This window comes from Salvelinus namaycush, chromosome 31 (assembly GCF_016432855.1).
Source record: "Salvelinus namaycush isolate Seneca chromosome 31, SaNama_1.0, whole genome shotgun sequence".
Taxonomy (NCBI): domain Eukaryota; kingdom Metazoa; phylum Chordata; class Actinopteri; order Salmoniformes; family Salmonidae; genus Salvelinus; species Salvelinus namaycush.
Genome location: NC_052337.1, coordinates 44,116,589 through 44,133,763, shown reverse-complemented (window position 1 = coordinate 44,133,763; position 17,175 = coordinate 44,116,589). Strand labels below are relative to the sequence as shown.

At 39.8% G+C, this 17,175-nt stretch overlaps 1 protein-coding gene across 2 annotated transcripts in view; it reads left to right on the top strand.

Moving 5' to 3' along the window:
- The window catches only part of LOC120026443 (endoplasmic reticulum metallopeptidase 1-like), a 56,655-nt gene extending 50,678 nt beyond the window's left edge, over positions 1-5,977 (top strand). For both annotated transcript variants that reach the window (XM_038971305.1, XM_038971306.1), the window contains 3 exons: positions 1,414-1,529; positions 1,775-1,938; positions 5,308-5,977. In XM_038971305.1, the coding sequence (XP_038827233.1) occupies positions 1,414-1,529; positions 1,775-1,938; positions 5,308-5,475 (448 nt within the window). In that variant the 3' untranslated portion in view covers positions 5,476-5,977. The remainder of the gene's footprint in view (positions 1-1,413; positions 1,530-1,774; positions 1,939-5,307) is intronic.
- The last annotated feature ends 11,198 nt before the right edge of the window (positions 5,978-17,175 follow it).

Below are 17,175 nucleotides of genomic sequence, written 5' to 3'. Positions count from 1 at the left end.
AGCGTGCCCAAATTAAACTGCCTGCGACTCATGCCCAGAAGCTAAGATATGCATATCATTAGTAGATTTGGATCATCTACTACTGTTTGAATCATGTCTGTGACTATAACAGAACTTATTTGGCAGGCGAAACCCCGAGGACAAACCATTCAGATCTTTTTTTTTTAGGTTACTCTCTTTTCAATGGGATTTCATTGGGAATCCAGATTTCTAAGGGACCTTCTTGCAGTTCCTATCGCTTCCACTGGATGTCAACAGTCTTTAGAAATTGGTTGAGGTTTTTTCTTTGAGAAATGAAGAAGTAGCACTGTTCAGAATGAGGGTAGAGAGAAGTGTAGTCTTTGTTAGAGGCGCGTGACCTGAAAGCTCGCTATACTTTGTTTTCCTCCGGCATTGAACACAGATCATCCAGTCTTAAATTTTATTGATTATTTACGTTAAAAAATACCTAAAGTTGTATTACGAAAGTAGTTTGAAATGTTTGGACAAAGATTACAGGTAACTTATGAGATATTTTGTAGTCACGTTGCGCGAGTTGGAACCGGTATTTTTCTGGATCAAACGCGCCAAATAAATGGACATTTTGGATATATATCGATGGAATTAATCGAACAAAAGGAAAATTTGTGATGTTAATGGGACATATTGGAGTGCCAACAGAAGAAGCTCGTCAAAGGTAAGGCATGAATTATATCTTTATTTCTGCGTTTTGTGTCGCGCCCGGAGGGTTGAAATATGATGGTCTGTGTTTGTTTGCTTGGGTACTATCCTCAGATAAGTGTCGTTTGCTTTCGCCGTAAAGCATTTTTGAAATCTGACACATTGGCTGGATTCACAACAAGTGTAGCTTTAATTTGGTATATTGAATGTGTGATTTCACAAAAGTTTAATTTTTATAGTAATTTATTTGAATTTGGCGCTCTGCATTTTCACTGGATGTTGGCCAGTTGGGACGCTAGCGTCCCAGATATCCCAGAGAGGTTAATTGAATTGCATTCCATGTGACTACCTCATGAAGCTGGTTGAGAGAATGCCAAGAGTGTGCAAAGCTGTCATCAAGGCAAAGGGTGGCTACTTTGAAGAATCTCAATCTATATTTTGATTTGTTTAACACTTTTTTGGTTACTGCATGATTCCATATGTGTTAGTTCATAGTTTAGATGTCTTCACTATTATACTACAATGTAGAAAATAGTTCAAATAAAGAAAAACCCTGGAATGAGTCGGTGTGTCCAAACTTTTGACTGGTACTGTATACTTAAAAAGAAAGACATGAACTGTTTTTAAAATGTTACTGTATCATGCATATACCATATATTTATTCTCGAACACTTTCTGGCAAGTTTTGACTGGTTCAGCAAAAAAAACAAAATAACAGCTGTAAAAAAGAAAATCAACTTTTCTTGTTTTCAGGAATAACTGGTACCTCCCAGCCCCTGAGGTCTTTCCCAAGTCTCCTGTGGAGTTTCAGCTCCTTTCTAAAGAGGAGACAAAATGGGGAACAGTTAAGATGACTTTTGAAGTCAAAGGTGAGATGTCCCTTTCATCCTCTAATCCTCTGCACCGTGTGTCTACATCCTCTCCTCCTACCTTCTGTAAGATCCATTACCCCTCCCAGCTCTTTCCAAATATTTTGTAAAAATGGCACTACCCTCGTGTGACTAGAACCCATAGTTTATTACATCATGTGGTCAGGATTAACTCCTGACCCTATGCGTTGTGTGTGAGACTGTGTATGTGTGTGTGACTATATGACTGAATGTGTGTCCTCCAGGTCCCAGCCACATGTCCCTCTACCTCATGCCCCACCGAGGAGCCTCTCTGTCTAGCTGGTGGTTTGGGGACGGCACCCCCCAGTTATACCTGGCTAGAGAGTATTTCATATTCTACACCCATGGCCTGGACGCCCCCGCCTGGAACTTCTGGTTCGAAATACAGGTATTGAATATTAGGGATTTAAGGTTCCAAGCAGGCAAAGCTGGTGACAACAAAACTGTCTGTTATCTGATTGTAATGACATCATTTGGACCAGTTTTGCCTGCTGGGTTAGCGCTTCATTTCATACCTTGCTTTTTTTCGCGCACAATGTACAGTACCAGTCAAAAGTTTTGATATACCTACTCATTCGTTTTTTTTAAATATATTTTTTTAAACAATTTTCTACATTGTAGAATAGTGAAGACATCAAAACTATGAACTAACAAATATGGAATCATGTAGTAACCAAAAATGTGTTAAACAAAATATATTTTATATTTGAGATTCTTCAAAGTAGCCACCCTTTGCCTTGATGACAGCTTTGCACACTCTTGGCATTCTCTCAACCAGCTTCAACTGGAATGCTTTTTCAACAGTCTTGATGGAGTTCCCACATATGCTGAGTACTTGTTGGCTGTTTTTCGTTCACTCTGAGATCCAACTCATCCCAAACCATCTCAATTGGGTTAAGGTCGAGTGATTGTGGAGGCCAGGTCATCTGATGCAGCACTCCATCACTCTCCTTCTTGGTCAAATAGCCCTTACACAGCCTGGAGGTGTGTAGGGTCATTGTCCTGTTGAAAAACAAATGATAGTCCCACTAAGCGCAAACCAGATGGGATGGCGTATCGCTGTAGAATGCTGTGGTAGCCATGCTGGTTAAGTGTGCCTTGAATTCTAAATAATTCACAACAGTGTCACCAGCAAAGCACCATCACACCTCCTCCATGCTTCACGGTGGGAACCACGCATGCAGAGATCATCCGTTCACCTACTCTGCGTCTCACAAAGACATGGCGGTTGGAGCCAAAAATCTCAAACTTGGACTCATCAGACCAAAGGACAGATTTCCACCGGTCGAATGCCCATTGCTCCTGGACTTCCTGACGGACCGCCCCAAGGTGGTAAGGGTAGGCAACAACACGTCTGCCACGCTGATCATCAACACTTGGGCCCCTCAGGGGTGTGTACTTAGTTCCCTCCTATACTCCCTGTTCACCCACAACTGCGTGGCCAAACACGACTCCAACACCATCATTAAGTTTGCTGACGAAACAACAGTGGTAGGCCTGATCACTGATTGGCTCAAATGCATTAACCTGTCTAGGACTGGGGTGCCGCTAGCGGCACTCCCCCCCCACCCCCACTGAAAAGGCAGAGCCGCGAAATTCAAAAAAAATATATTTTTTAAAATATTTAACTTTCACACATTAAAGTCCAATACAGCTAATGAAAGACACAGATCTTGTGAATCCAGCCAACATGTCCGATTTTTAAAATGTTTTACAGGGAAGACACAATATGTAAAGATGTAAATCTATTAGCTAAAAACACATTAGCATAATCCACCATCTTTACTTTGTCCACCAACAACAGTAGCTATCACCAATTCGGCTAAACTAAGATATTGATAGCCCCTAACCAAGAAAAAAACTCATCAGATGACAGTCTGATAACATATTTATGGTATAGGATAGGTTTTGTTAGAAAAATGTGCATATTTCAGGTAGATGGCATAGTTTACAATTGCACCCACCGTCACAAATGGACTAGAATAATTACAATGAGCAACGTGTTTAGCTAACTACTAATCATCAAACATTTCGTAAAAATACACAGCATACACTAATCGAAAGACACAGATCCTGTGAATACAGACAATATTTCAGATTTTCTAAGTGTCTTACAGCAAAAACACAATAAATCGTTATATTAGCATAGCACATGTGCAAACATTACCCCAGCATTGATTCTAGCCAAAGAGAGCGATAACGTAAACATCGCCAAAATATATTAATTTTTTCACTAACCTTCTCAGAATTCTTCAGATGACACTCCTGTAACATCACATTACAACATACATATACAGTTTGTTCGAAAATGTGCATATTTAGCCACCAAAATCATGGTTAGACAATGACAAAAGTAGCTCAGCTGGTCAGAAAATGTCCTGCACCATATTAGACAGTGATCTAGTCTTATACATAAATACTCATAAACTTGACTAAAAAATACAGGGTGGACAGCGATTGATAGACAATTTAATTCTTAATACAATCGCGGAATTACATTTTTTAAATTATCCTTACTTTTCAATACAGTTTGCGCCAAGCGAAGCTACGTCAAACAAAATGGCGTCATAAACGATTAACATTTCTCGACAGAAACACGATTTATCATAATAAATTGTTCCTACTTTGAGCTGTTCTTCCATCAGAATCTTGGGCAAAGAATCCTTTCTTGGGTCTAATCGTCTTTTGGTCGAAAGCTGTCCTCTTGCCATGCAGAAATGCACATTGCGTTCGGCATGAACTGGAACGGTGCCCAGAGATTCACAGTGGCTCAGAAATAAATGTCCCAAAATCGCACTAAACGGATATAAATTGCTATAAAACGCTTTAAATTAACTACCTTATGATGTTTTTAACTCCTATAACGAGTAAAAATATGACCGGAGAAATATAACTGGCTACACTAATGCTTGGAAAAACAGTAGGTCGGTATCCTCCGCGCGCATGACGCACCAAGAAAAGAGTTCCTACCTACAGGGTTTTTTTATTTATAGTGGCTGTGATTGGGCAATCGACACCATTCAAATCGTCATCACGTAAAGGCATCCAGGGGAAGACGTAAGCAGTGTCCGTATACTCATAGGAATAACAGTGGCCTTAAAACTGACTCCAGAACAGGGGCCAAAATGTGTGAAATCTGACTCCATGTCAGGGAAATTGCTGTAGAATGAGTTCTGTTCCACTTAGAGACAAAATTTCAACGCCTATAGAAACTATAGACTGTTTTCTATCCAATAATAATAATAATATGCATATTGTACGATCAAGAATTTTGTAGGAAGCCGTTTCAAAAATTACACGATTTCCATAAATAGTGACAACAGCACCCCCTAGCCTTAAGAAGGAAAGAAATTCCACAAATTAACAAGGCACACCTGTTAACTGAAATGCATTCCAGGTGACTACCTCATGAAGATGGTTGGGAGAATGCCAAGAGTGTGCAAAGCTGTCATCAAGGCAAAGGGTGGCTACTTTGAGGAATCTAAAATCTAAAATATATTTAGATTTGTTTAACACTTTTTTGGTTACTGCATGATTCCATATGTGCTATTTCATAGTATTGATATATTCACTATTATTCTACAATGTAGAAAGAATAAAGAAAAACCCTGGAATGAGTAGGTGTCCAAACTTTTGACTAGTACTGTATTTTCAAAAGCTTCACACTAATTTGTGCACAATGTACATTTATGTGTTTATTTATATATTGTCCATATATGATTGTGTTTTTTGATGTGTCTGTATTTCCCCTCTCCAGCCTCCCAGAGAGGAGGGCCCAGAGGGGATGATCTCAGTAGCCATCTCATCTCACTATTACTTTGGAGAGGACCAGAGGACTGTTCAGCTAGACGACATGCTACAGAGGTTCCCCAAGTGGGCCTTCCCCTCTTCCTGGGTCTCCACCTATCACATGTACCGATACTGAGATAATGTGCCCGTTGTTGAGCCTGCTTCCCCTCCACTCCAACACACTGAAACAGACACAGATGGCAGACACACGGACATGCACGTACCCAGTTCCCTGGCATATTCAAGAGAACCTCACCATCACTTTGTCAATAAGCTAGTTGCTAACAGGAGAGCCACTTAAGCCAAGCATCCTTTTTTATACAGTATAAAGTAACAGGTAGGACTAACTTACTGACAAGGGCATGGTCCCCCGGAGTTCTTCCTTTCTTTGTGGGGATAGAGATAATTAGGGCATTGTTTTTTTTTTAACTCTCTCTGCCTAACTGTTTTGTATCTATTCTACCTCCTGCCAGCTCTGTCAACAAGCACGAGGTCAAAAGCATCATTCTCTAGCGTCACTATCTATATTTTCAGGAAAGGCTACAGTGCCTTAGATGGATGGTTATAGCTCTAACATCTCTGGTTCTGACCTTTCCAGGGCCAAGCTTAAAGGGAAAATTCACTTATTTTACATTTCCCTAGGGTGTATTTTTTTTTTTTTTTATATATATAAAAAAAAAAATATGGGTTGAAGAATAAATGTTTCTGTGTGAATTAAATTGTCATGTTTGGATTGTTTATATTTTATTGTACTGACTTTTTTTTTTTTTTTTTTTTTTTTTACAGGGAAACTGCGGATAGTTCAGAGGGAGCGGCACAAGGGTGCACTCCTATCCTTTAAATATAGTTGATTAGATAAAAATCTGGCTGTCTTTTCCTGTCTTTTGTTTTAACTAGCAACGTGCAATGAAATGTTAATTCAAGTTTGGTGTGAGTTTTTGCATGAATTTGGTTTAAAGGACAGTGAATTTGTTCGTACTTTGAGAACTTGCTACCTAGCTCGTGTGTATCAGACACACTGTTTTTTTCTCAGAGATTATGCTGAACTGAAGACACGTGTAACTACTGTTGGGGTTCTGAGAATATGAAATATACTTATTCATGTCACTGAGGGAGAGAGGGCAATGTATAACTTTTACATTATATCAGCTATCCTATTGAAATATTGAGTGCAGGGAAGCAATCACGTGGCAGGCATTGATAAGGGGAGAGAGCCATGGATTAGTGATGAAGTTTGAAGTGTATGGCCCCGAGCAGTAAAGATACAATGTTTGTACAGATGTGTAGGAGGAGACTCAGCCTAGGAGGAAGGGTTAAATATCAGTGCTTGTGTGAAAATGTTTTTGTCTGAATGCAGCTGTATGGACCCTCTGGGAAGAATAAATGTGGTTAAGCTTTTATAGTGTCTGTTAGGTTATAATTCTCAGAATAAAAAAACTCAACAGTTGGCGCTGCGAGCAGGGTTCACCACGATTTGAAGTCGAACGAGAATCAGTGAAACAGGAGCCGGTGTTGTGCTGAAAATCTCCCCCTGCCAGAATCCCCCCCCCCCCCCTTTGTGTGAACGCACACACACTGAACTCTTCATTGCTGCGACTTGCTTGCTAGTTGAGATTTCTGATCACGTTAGGCTGCGTTTGATAATTTGTTTTATGTTGGTTTGATCACAGGGGAGGCATCTGTAATGTCTGCAGTTTTCGGTTTGGCTATTTGTTTCAAGTGTATTAGTCTATAAATAAATCTCTTTGCCAAAATGTGTCATCTCTCTCATGTCTTATTCGACTAGTAGTTGTTCTATAGAAAGTGTTTGACTCTAGCCACAAAATTAAGGAAATTAGAAAGGGGGGAGGATTTCGGCTATTTTCTTGCCTGCCAAAATTCTCCTTGATCCAACTTCTGACTAGATGGCCACTAAAACACATGTATTTAAATAATTATGTTACAAGAAACCTATACTATTCTCTTGTTCCCTGTTTTGCTCAGAAAAATACATGTAAAGATGTATAGACTACTTGCCATTTATGTTTTGCTAGATGACCTGAGCCAACTGTGCCACTTCTGTGGGGAGGTGGACAATAATGAGGAAGACACTAACTGGGTAATTGCTTGTTCACTTCTAAAAGGCACATTTTTAGGAGTACGAATTTGTATAAGCAGTAATATTTCTAGAGGTAGTATCATCGATCGCTTTGTCTGATAATGAAATAATTGTAACTCAAGAAAATGTATTTGTTTTAAATATATTTTAAAAATTCATCATACACTTCAGATTGTTTGTGAATGCTGCCCACGATGGTTCCAGCAGTCCTGTATGAAAACCATCCTATCATTGGAGGATTATGTCTGCGCTGCCTGTCGGGACTAGGTTAGGCTTGAGTTCCAGGTGTTGGGGTTAGTTCCTTGTTAATCATTGGCGAAATTATCATTCTGACAATATCTTTAATTAAATCATTCAAAAACCTTTATTAATGCAATTGCAGACAGAAGTTGACAACAGGAACATAGCACGCATGTTTCCCAAGTATGTTCTGCAAAATAGGAAAAGTCCCAAGTTATTTTTTTAACTTATTGTCAATAGGGGGGGGCGCTATTTTCACTTTGGAAAAAATCGTGCCCAATTTAAACGGCCTCGTACTCTATTCTAGATCATACAATATGCATATTATTATTACTATTGGATAGAAAACACTCAAGTTTCTAAAACTGTTTGAATTATATCTGTGAGTAAAACAGAACTCATTTGGCAGCAAACTTCCAGACAGGAAGTGAAAATTCTGAAAATGGGGCTCTGTTTCAGGGCCTGCCTATTCAATTGTCTTATATTTATCGATATGCATGCACTTCATACGCCTTCCACTAGATGTCAACAGGCAGTGGAAGGTGGAATGGGGTGTCTAGCTTGATCTGAGGTCGAACAAGAGCTTTTGGAGTGGCAGGTCAGGAATTTCATTTGTCTACCAAGGCGTGAGGCGGAGCTCGACATTAGCTTCTGAAAAGCTTTCGGTTTACACGGCGAATATCTCCGGCTCTGATTTTATTTGATACATGTTATAATAACATCGTAAAGTCGTTTTTTTCAACCGAGTTTTATCAGTTTATTCAACGTTTATTGGGACTTTTGGAGTTTTCCATTCTTTGCGTCAAGAGAAGGTGGGAACGTTATCAACATTGGCTAGCATTGTGGCGCGAATTCGACAGAAGAAAAGGACATTCTAAAACCAAACAACGATTTATTCTGGACCAAGGACTCCTTGTACAAGATTCTGATGGAAGCTCAGCAAAAGTAAGCACAATTTATGATGTTATTTCGTATTTCTGTGTAAATTGTTGAGTCCTATTCTCCGCCGTTTTGGCGAGCGCTGTCTCGCAATAACGCAAGCTGTTATGGTAAAGTTATTTTTTTTAATCTAACACGGCGGTTGCATTAAGAACCAGTGTACCTTTCATTTGCCATACAACAAGTATTTTTATGTAAAGTTTATGATGAGGTCTTTGGTCAGATTAGGTGAGTGTCCAAAATATCTCTGGAGATTCTGGTGAATCGATGCTACCTATTCACAATGTATAATCAGGATTTGTAGCTCTAAATATGCACATTTTCGAACAAAACATAAGTGTATTGTATAACCTGATGTTATAAGACTGTCATCTGATGAAGTTGTTCAAGGTTAGTGATTAATTTTATCTCTATTCTGTCAGTTTTGTGCAAGCTATTTTGGCGGGGAGTAAATTGCGTTGTGTGTTTGGCTACTGTAGTGAGCTAATAGAAATATATATTGTGTTTTCGCTGTAAAACACTTTAAAAAAAATCGGAAATATTGGCTGGATTCACAAGATGTTTATCTTTCATTTGCTGTACACCATGTATTTTTCATAAATGTTTTATGATGAGTATTTATGCATTTCACGTTGCTCTCTGTAATTATTCTGGCTGCTTCGGTGCTATTTGTGATGGTAGCTGCAATGTAAAACTATGATTTATACCTCAAATATGCACATTTTTCGAACAAAACAAATGTATTGTATAACATGTTATAAGACTGTCATCTGATGAAGTTGTTTCTTGGTTAGTGACTAATTATATCTCTATTTGGTCGGTTTTGTGATAGCTACCTATGCGGTAGAAACATGGTGAAAATATGCGGTTGAGTCTTTGGCTATTGTGGTTAGCTAATATAAATGCATAGTGTTTTCGCTGTAAAACATTTAAAAAATCGGAAATGATGGCTGGATTCACAAGATGTTTATCTTTCATTTGCTGTATTGGACTTGTGATTTCATGAAAATTATATTATATGATATCCCTGTCCCGTTAGGCTAGGCTATGCTAGTCAGCTTTTTTGATGAGGATGCTCCCGGATGGGTATCACTGAAAGGTTAAGCACAAAGTCCAGCCCTAGTGATGTCACGGCATACGGCATTACCTTCTACTCATCAGACCAAGCCCATGCATACACAGCTATACAAACTTGCAAGAGAGATACAATAGATCCAATGTTTTCTAAGGGCTAAGCAGTAAATGTCAACTCCCCTAGTTGATTTATAGTGGAATGTCTGACTAGTCTCTTATTTCTTACACTCCCCTGCAGAGTTCTGTCTCAGACCGTTTCTTTCTAAGAAAAAAACTGTGGAACAATATTAAACCTCTATAATGAATATATATATTGTTAATCTGTAGTCTAGGACCCTATTAATGTAACCATGACAGATTATGTGGGAATAGGAAGACAAGTGTGAATAATTTTGGCAATGTGTGTTATCAACAACAGTGATATTTGAGGCGTAATACTGGAATAAGACATTAAGTCAATACATTTGCAGATGCTATAGTATTGGTTCTAATACAAGGTATTAAGTGCAGTGATCAATTAATTAGGTACAAATACCGTAACTATTCTCCGGGGAAGTGGGTAGCGCTACCTTGGAAAATAGTTAATAGAAGGTGTGTTTTATAGATGGGAGTGAAGAAATCTAAATCACCCTGGACACCGATGGGAGGGGTTGGGGAATAATAACTATTGATATGGCGACAGACGGCCCAGATTCTCCCGGTAAAGTGGAGCTAGAGGATTTTAATAAAACCATGGAAAGAAGCGCACGAGCAGTCTACTAATTTGGCTCGAATATGGGAAATTAGTAGATGTATTCAGCTGCAAAAAGATTGGGTACATTGATAGAATTTGTACTTCGGCTTTGATGGCAGGTTTGAAACCTGTGATCAAAACGACAATTGCGGGGGTTGTGGATGAAATAGAGGAAGATGTTTTGAGAGTGGAATATAACTCCGTTCACTTCGCAGACGTGCAAGTGGTGAATACGGCCACAGTGAAAGTCATTAACAGTGGTTTCAATGGCCAAGGTAAGACAAAGAAACCTAGTGAAAAAACTCAAAGCGTAGGGAGATAGTCTTACCCAACTTGATCATGACATTTTATGTGGTTTTATTCTGAAATAGATTTACATTTTATGTCGTCTTATTCTGAAATAGATTTCTAGAATGGACAAAAGGGTGGCGGGGGTAACGAGGAATTAGCAAAGGGGTTACTAAACCTAAAATGAAATGTCTTTTTTTTTTGTTCATAAACATTGTGGTGGTTATGGAGAATCAGAGAGGGAAAGGAGAACTATGAATCGTTGAACTCGGTGGCGAGATAAAGTCGCCGTGTCTAAGGTTAGTACATGCTAAATAAAAGATACATAAACGTTGGGGTGGATTGAAACAAATGTTTAATGATTGGAGTAAGGACAGTGTATTTACCATTATCATGTTTGGTTTATAATGAATACTTTTGGATTGCTGATTAAAATGTAGCATAGTGAGGGGCCTCCCGGGTGGCGCAGTGGTCCAGGTTCGCGCCCAGGCTCTGTCGCAGCCGGCCGCGACCGGGAGGTCCGTGGGGCGACGCACAATTGGCTTAGCGTCGTCCGGGTTAGGGAGGGTTTGGCCGGTAGGGATATCCTTGTCTCATCGCGCTCCAGCGACTCCTGTGGCGGGCCGGGCGCAGTGCGCGCTAACCGAGGGGGGCGGGTGCACGGTGTTTCCTCCGACACATTGGTGCGGCTGGCTTCCGGGTTGGAGGCGCGCTGTGTTCCCGTGTGGCTCAGTTGGTAGAGCATGGCGCTTGCAACGCCAGGGTTGTGGGTTCAATTCCCACGGGGGGACCAGGGTTCAATTCCCACGGGGGGACCAGGATGAATATGTTTGAACTTTCCAAATTGTAAGTCGCTCTGGATAAGAGCGTCTGCTAAATGACTTAAATGTAAATGTAATGTAAATGTGTTAAGAAGCAGTGCGGCTTGGTTGGGTTGTGCTTCGGACGCATGGCTTTCGACCTTCGTCTCTCCCGAGCCCGTACGGGAGTTGTAGCGATGAGACAAGATAGTAATTACTAGCGATTGGATACCACGAAAAAATTTGGGGGAAAAGGGGATAAAAGAATAAAAAAATATTTAGCATAGTGAATGCTAATGAAATGTACACTTCCTTTTCCAGAAGAGGGGGTTTCATTATCTCTCGTTGGAATGCCCCTGGAGACTGTGGTATTGGGGAGAGCAGTTAGGGATATTTGGCAGTTTTAAGGATAAAAGTATCTGGATTAAGCCATCAATGGAGTTCCCAGATAAGTAAAGCCTGTTCATGTGTGTTTTTGGACCTCAGGTTTACCACACACACACAACTTACCAGTTATGAATATGCGTTAATGGTGTTGATACTGTGGGATTTATTTTGGATGGGGTCTTTTCAATTCAGTATGTGCAGAAGGATGGAAACGTTTCAAATGTTTCTGAAGGACAGGGAAAGAAAAGGAAGAGAAAATATTGAATGGTGTCGAATGCCCTGTATCCTGACTTTCTGGTGAGGCCTGATCAATCTCACTAGAAATGATCAAAACAGGTGGGATTTAATTATAAAATGAATGAGAAACACTAGTTTCTATTCTATTTTACCATTGCTTAATGAGATACTATTATTTCCTCATGGAGTTATCAAGAGTTGTAATTCTAAGTTGATTGGTTAGTCGAATTTGTTTATTCTGATTTAACATGTTTTTGAATCACGATGTGAATCATGTGTTCGACAGGAAAATTACCAGTTCCCTGGGTCCTGGTCTTTGGGCAAATATACAAATGTACTTTGTTCAGTCTGCAGATATATTTTTCTTTCTATGTTAATAAGGGATGACAGTTACGCCAAATGGATTGTGATATGTGAATTGCTGATTTCATTTTTTGTTTTTGTTTCGATACAAATTTCACCAGATTGGAGTGTGAGATTCCCCGATGGGTTAGGGTGCTAACTTCCTGATCTGGTAACTCTTCCAAGATGTTGCCAGTAAAATAAGGGAGTATGAACAAATTTTGAAAATGGTTTCAACAGTAACAGTATGTTGTTTATGCTCTTTGACATTTGTCGTAGAGATAATGTTAAGAAATTGGGAATGTAATCATTTGTTACATAGTCAATGCTTGTCTGGATTTCCTGAAACAGAAATTACTTGAACTAAACTGTTGTTCTGATCTGTCCTCTCTTGAGGTTATCATGGAAGGTGACGTCAGATAGTGTCTTAATGCATGTAGGAATAATCTGGCCACAAACTGTGTTTGAACCTCAAAACCCTCCCTAACTGGCTGAAGAAAGTGCGACAATGGCGTTCAATGCGACACTGACTTTTAACACCTCTATCTGAGTCTGAGCCATTAACCTGGGTACCGGCGGCAGGAGTGCACCAGAGTCCTGAGACAGTGCATGTGGAGAGAGATAACATACACATTTCCTCTCATGTTCCTGGGGTGCTGGTGGGAGAAATAGACCAGACAGGATGGTAATAGCGGCTCAGGTGAGAGACTCGTGTACGTGGGAGAAACGGATGTATTTATTTGGAAATCTGGACATTATCAAGGGCCATCAAATGTGACAGGCAAGAGTTACATGTGCCGTTGGGAAGATTAACAGTAATGCTATCTGAAGAAGACACTCTAGAATGATAAGTGCCGGGAGAAAGGGTGGGGGTGGTCTACACACTGCAAGCAATTTAGACTAAGTATGCATTGAGATGCCGATCTTTCATTACCAGGCCACTTGCGACAGGAAAACAGCGACAAAAGGGGGGCTGTAATGAGAAGAGTTATTACCGGCAATAAAAAGTTCTGTTTATAAATGTACATTCTAACCGGGATGGTGTGTGCTAGGTTGAGAGGCGTGAATTTGAGTCATAGACTCAAAGTAAGCACTAAGGACTGTCATTCTGAATTTGGGTTGGATAATTTATAAAATGTTTTAGCTATGATTCGGATACAGCGAGAGAGAGTTGCTTTCAAATGGTGAGGGGTGGGGACACTGCTCAAATTTATTAGGCCTAGGGAGGCTCTAGATACCTTATCTTTAAGTATGCTGAGGTTGTTAGAGAACTCACTGGATGATCGCTTGGGTCAACCATTGTTTTTTTTATTGTTCTCTTTTGTTTTACCGTGTCAGAATTTTTATGTTAAATCGCATCGATACATAGAGATGGCTGGATGATACGGTACAATTAATTGCATACAAGGCTCATAGTCTGTGTTTTGCGATAACACCCAAGGAGGAAAATGAAGGAGAGGGCATGGAGACCAGCATTACATGGGTATAGAATGTAACGGATGGACGGTTCTTTCCCCAGTTTTAGTCGCATCAAGGGTGGTGTGAAGTCGTTAAACATGCACTTTTTTTCTCTTTCCTTTTCAAATCAATATGTTTTTAGGTTTCGTGGAACATAAGAGTGATCGTTGTTCCAGAGGGACTGATGTATATTAACCTACTGATTTGAGAATGTTTCAGTATGTTTATAACTGTAGAAGTGCATTAGGAGTAGTGACTAGTGTGTTATGGGTTAGATGGAATGATATATGTGCAAATCAAATGTATCTGTAGCAGGAGGCGAGGTACACGAGGCCTGTGTTTGAGACGGAATGTTTACATAGGGCTGTTAAGTGGGATGGAATGTGACTGCAGTGAAGATCTGTGGGGGGCTTATAAATTTATAAATTAAGGTTGTGGTAATAGAGGGGTATCATTCCCAGAGACTAGGTATATTGTTACAGGGGATAGCTCGTAGGAGAGGGAGGACAGCTAACTGTGCACAATATAGGGAAGTTCAATTGCACTTTACACATACCCAGATCAGGGTGAGAGTAGCAGAGATAGTGTGGGCAGTTCAGACTATGGTAAACTTTCAAGAAACCTGTGACTCAGTTTTGTTAGGCTGGATCTCTGTTTGCAAGTTCTCTCGGGCCATCATTGTAAATAAGAATTTGTTCTTAACTGACTTGCCTAGTTAAATAAAACAAAAAAAGTCACCCTGCTCCTCCGCATAATCCACTACACGATTATGGTGCTGGTCTACGGAGCAGCAAGAGGAACTGCCCCTCACTACCTTCAGGCTATGCTCAAACCCTATGCTCTGCCACCTCTGGTCTCTTGGCTCCCACTCAGCCCAGTCCAAGCTCTTCTCTGTCCTGGCACCCCAATGGTGGAACCAGCTTCCCCCGAAGCTAGGACAGCAGAGTCCCTGCCCGTCTTCCAAAAGCACCGGAAACCCTACCTCTTCAAGAAGTATCTTAAATAATCCCCCTCACCTCGAACCCCCCCAATAATAATCCTGAACCAACACTTGCACTTGATCCCCCCCCCCCCCCTCCCCAGCTCAGACTTTGCTGATAGCTACTCTGAGGAAATGTGTATTTACTATGCCTGTGATGTGGTTGTCCCACCTAGCTATTTTAAGATGAATGCACTGTAAGTCGCTCTGGATAAGAGCGTCTGCTAAATGACTAAAATGTTAATGTAAAATATGATTTGACAAAAAAAGGTTTAAAAAAAATAAACGCCATTTAAAGAAAATGTCTCATTGGGCCGACATTTGCAGCCCTTACCGTGAATGCAGTCACCGCAAACGTGAGTTAGAACAGATCTTCCTCGATAGGGATTGAATCCAGCACTAAGGCAGGGGATTCAATCCGATCTCAACTGGAAATTTCCTTTATATGTAGCATTGCTAACAAAACGCAATCACTAGTGTCTTGATAGTGCACTCGTTCCCATGTTCACCAAAGTACATGTCAAGTTCAAACAAACTATGATAAACAGTATTCAAAAGGAGCTAGCAAAGGCCTACAAATAGTCATATCCCATTAAACATGAATTCCAATGCGCTAATTTAATCTGGGTCAATATTTGGTGAAAATATGAATTGAATCCCATGATATGGGCCTCAAATTTCACTTTAATTTTTTTAATGAAAATTTTTGTAATTCATATTGCTGATATCATTTAACTTAAACTTGAGTTAGAAAAATGGGAACTGAAATTTACATGGCAACATCTTAAGTCCATGTTTGTTCATTGATTGTCTTTGCTGAATGAGTTTTCTGGGGACCTATGTTGAAGTAAAAGTGTTATCTTGCCATGTTTTGTTCAAATTTAACTCACTTATCCCTTTTTTAATTTACATTTTACTTAGTTGCAGTGTATTTCAGAGCCACTGAATAAAGTGCAGTTTTGTATTACATTTTTAGATATTCATCAACTGGTGTTACCCCCTAACCATACTTTTAAATCAGTTATTATAGCATGACAACAGGATTAACATGGTTGATATAATTTACGGGAATGATGTGTCAAGCACAGTAAGTGAAAAAGAACCACTGTTTTTTCCCCCCATGCAAAAAAGAAGCTTGAAATGAACACGTGTTCAAATGAAGATACCACCGCGTAGAGCAATTAAGTGCTTAATACATGATTTAACCGTTATTTTTGGTAGTCGTCGTCTTTGAAAATATCAATTGCAAATTGGGAAAAAAAGTCATTTTTTGTTTAAAATAATTTATTGTTCTTTATGTACAGGAAAAAAATAAAATAGAAAACAAAAAAAATTAGTAGAAAAGGCTAATTGTACAAGAAACACTATATACTGTACACTGCATTGAAGATGGCCAACTGTCTGCATGACCCAGGTAATGTGTCATAGATAGGCAATACTTTAAAGTACAACATGAAGTAAAAGAGTCCTCTTCCACTCGGTATGTCTTTGATCACCTATATAGTGTATGCATGAACCAGAGATGTTCTTATAACGCCCTTGACACCGGCTTTCTTTGAACACAGTACCACTGCGTCTGGTATGACTGTGCTTTTCCCAGCAGCAAAGACAAGACACACAAAACAATAGGCTTCTTCATCCTCAGATCAGACAGAAACATAAAGTGGAAAATCATAACATCTATTTCGATATGATACAGAAAAACAGTCTTGAGAACTAACTGAAAAAAATTGGTTTGAGCGTCAATGGTTGGTCATCTTTCTCATCACGGAGGGAGTGGGGGGGGATTCATTGTACATCTATGCACCTCTACACAAGCACTCGTCTTCTCAACAACCTGCACACACCGACCGGAAAGCCTCTGAACATTTGTCTTTGGTTAGCCAAGTACTGTATGCATGTTAGGTAAACCTCACAGTTTGAGAGCAGGCAGCAAAAGTAAGCCACTGACTGCATATACTATACCGTACTGAAAGCAGAGATGGAATATAGCCAAGCACATCAATGTGGCGTACAGTCGTCGTGACTGTACAAAGGGATTTTCTTAACGCAGCAGAACAATAAGTGAGAATCAGAACAGAGCCAAAACAAAAAAAACTGCAAACCACCATGTACACTACAAACACAGTAAGCTGCAGCAAAATAATGATTAAAATACAAAATATTTTGGTCTGTATGAGTGACGGGGGAAAAAAAAGGAGGAGCAGAGAATGCAAATAAAAGGCTGAAAACTGAAAATAAAAGGATTCAAATAAAAACAT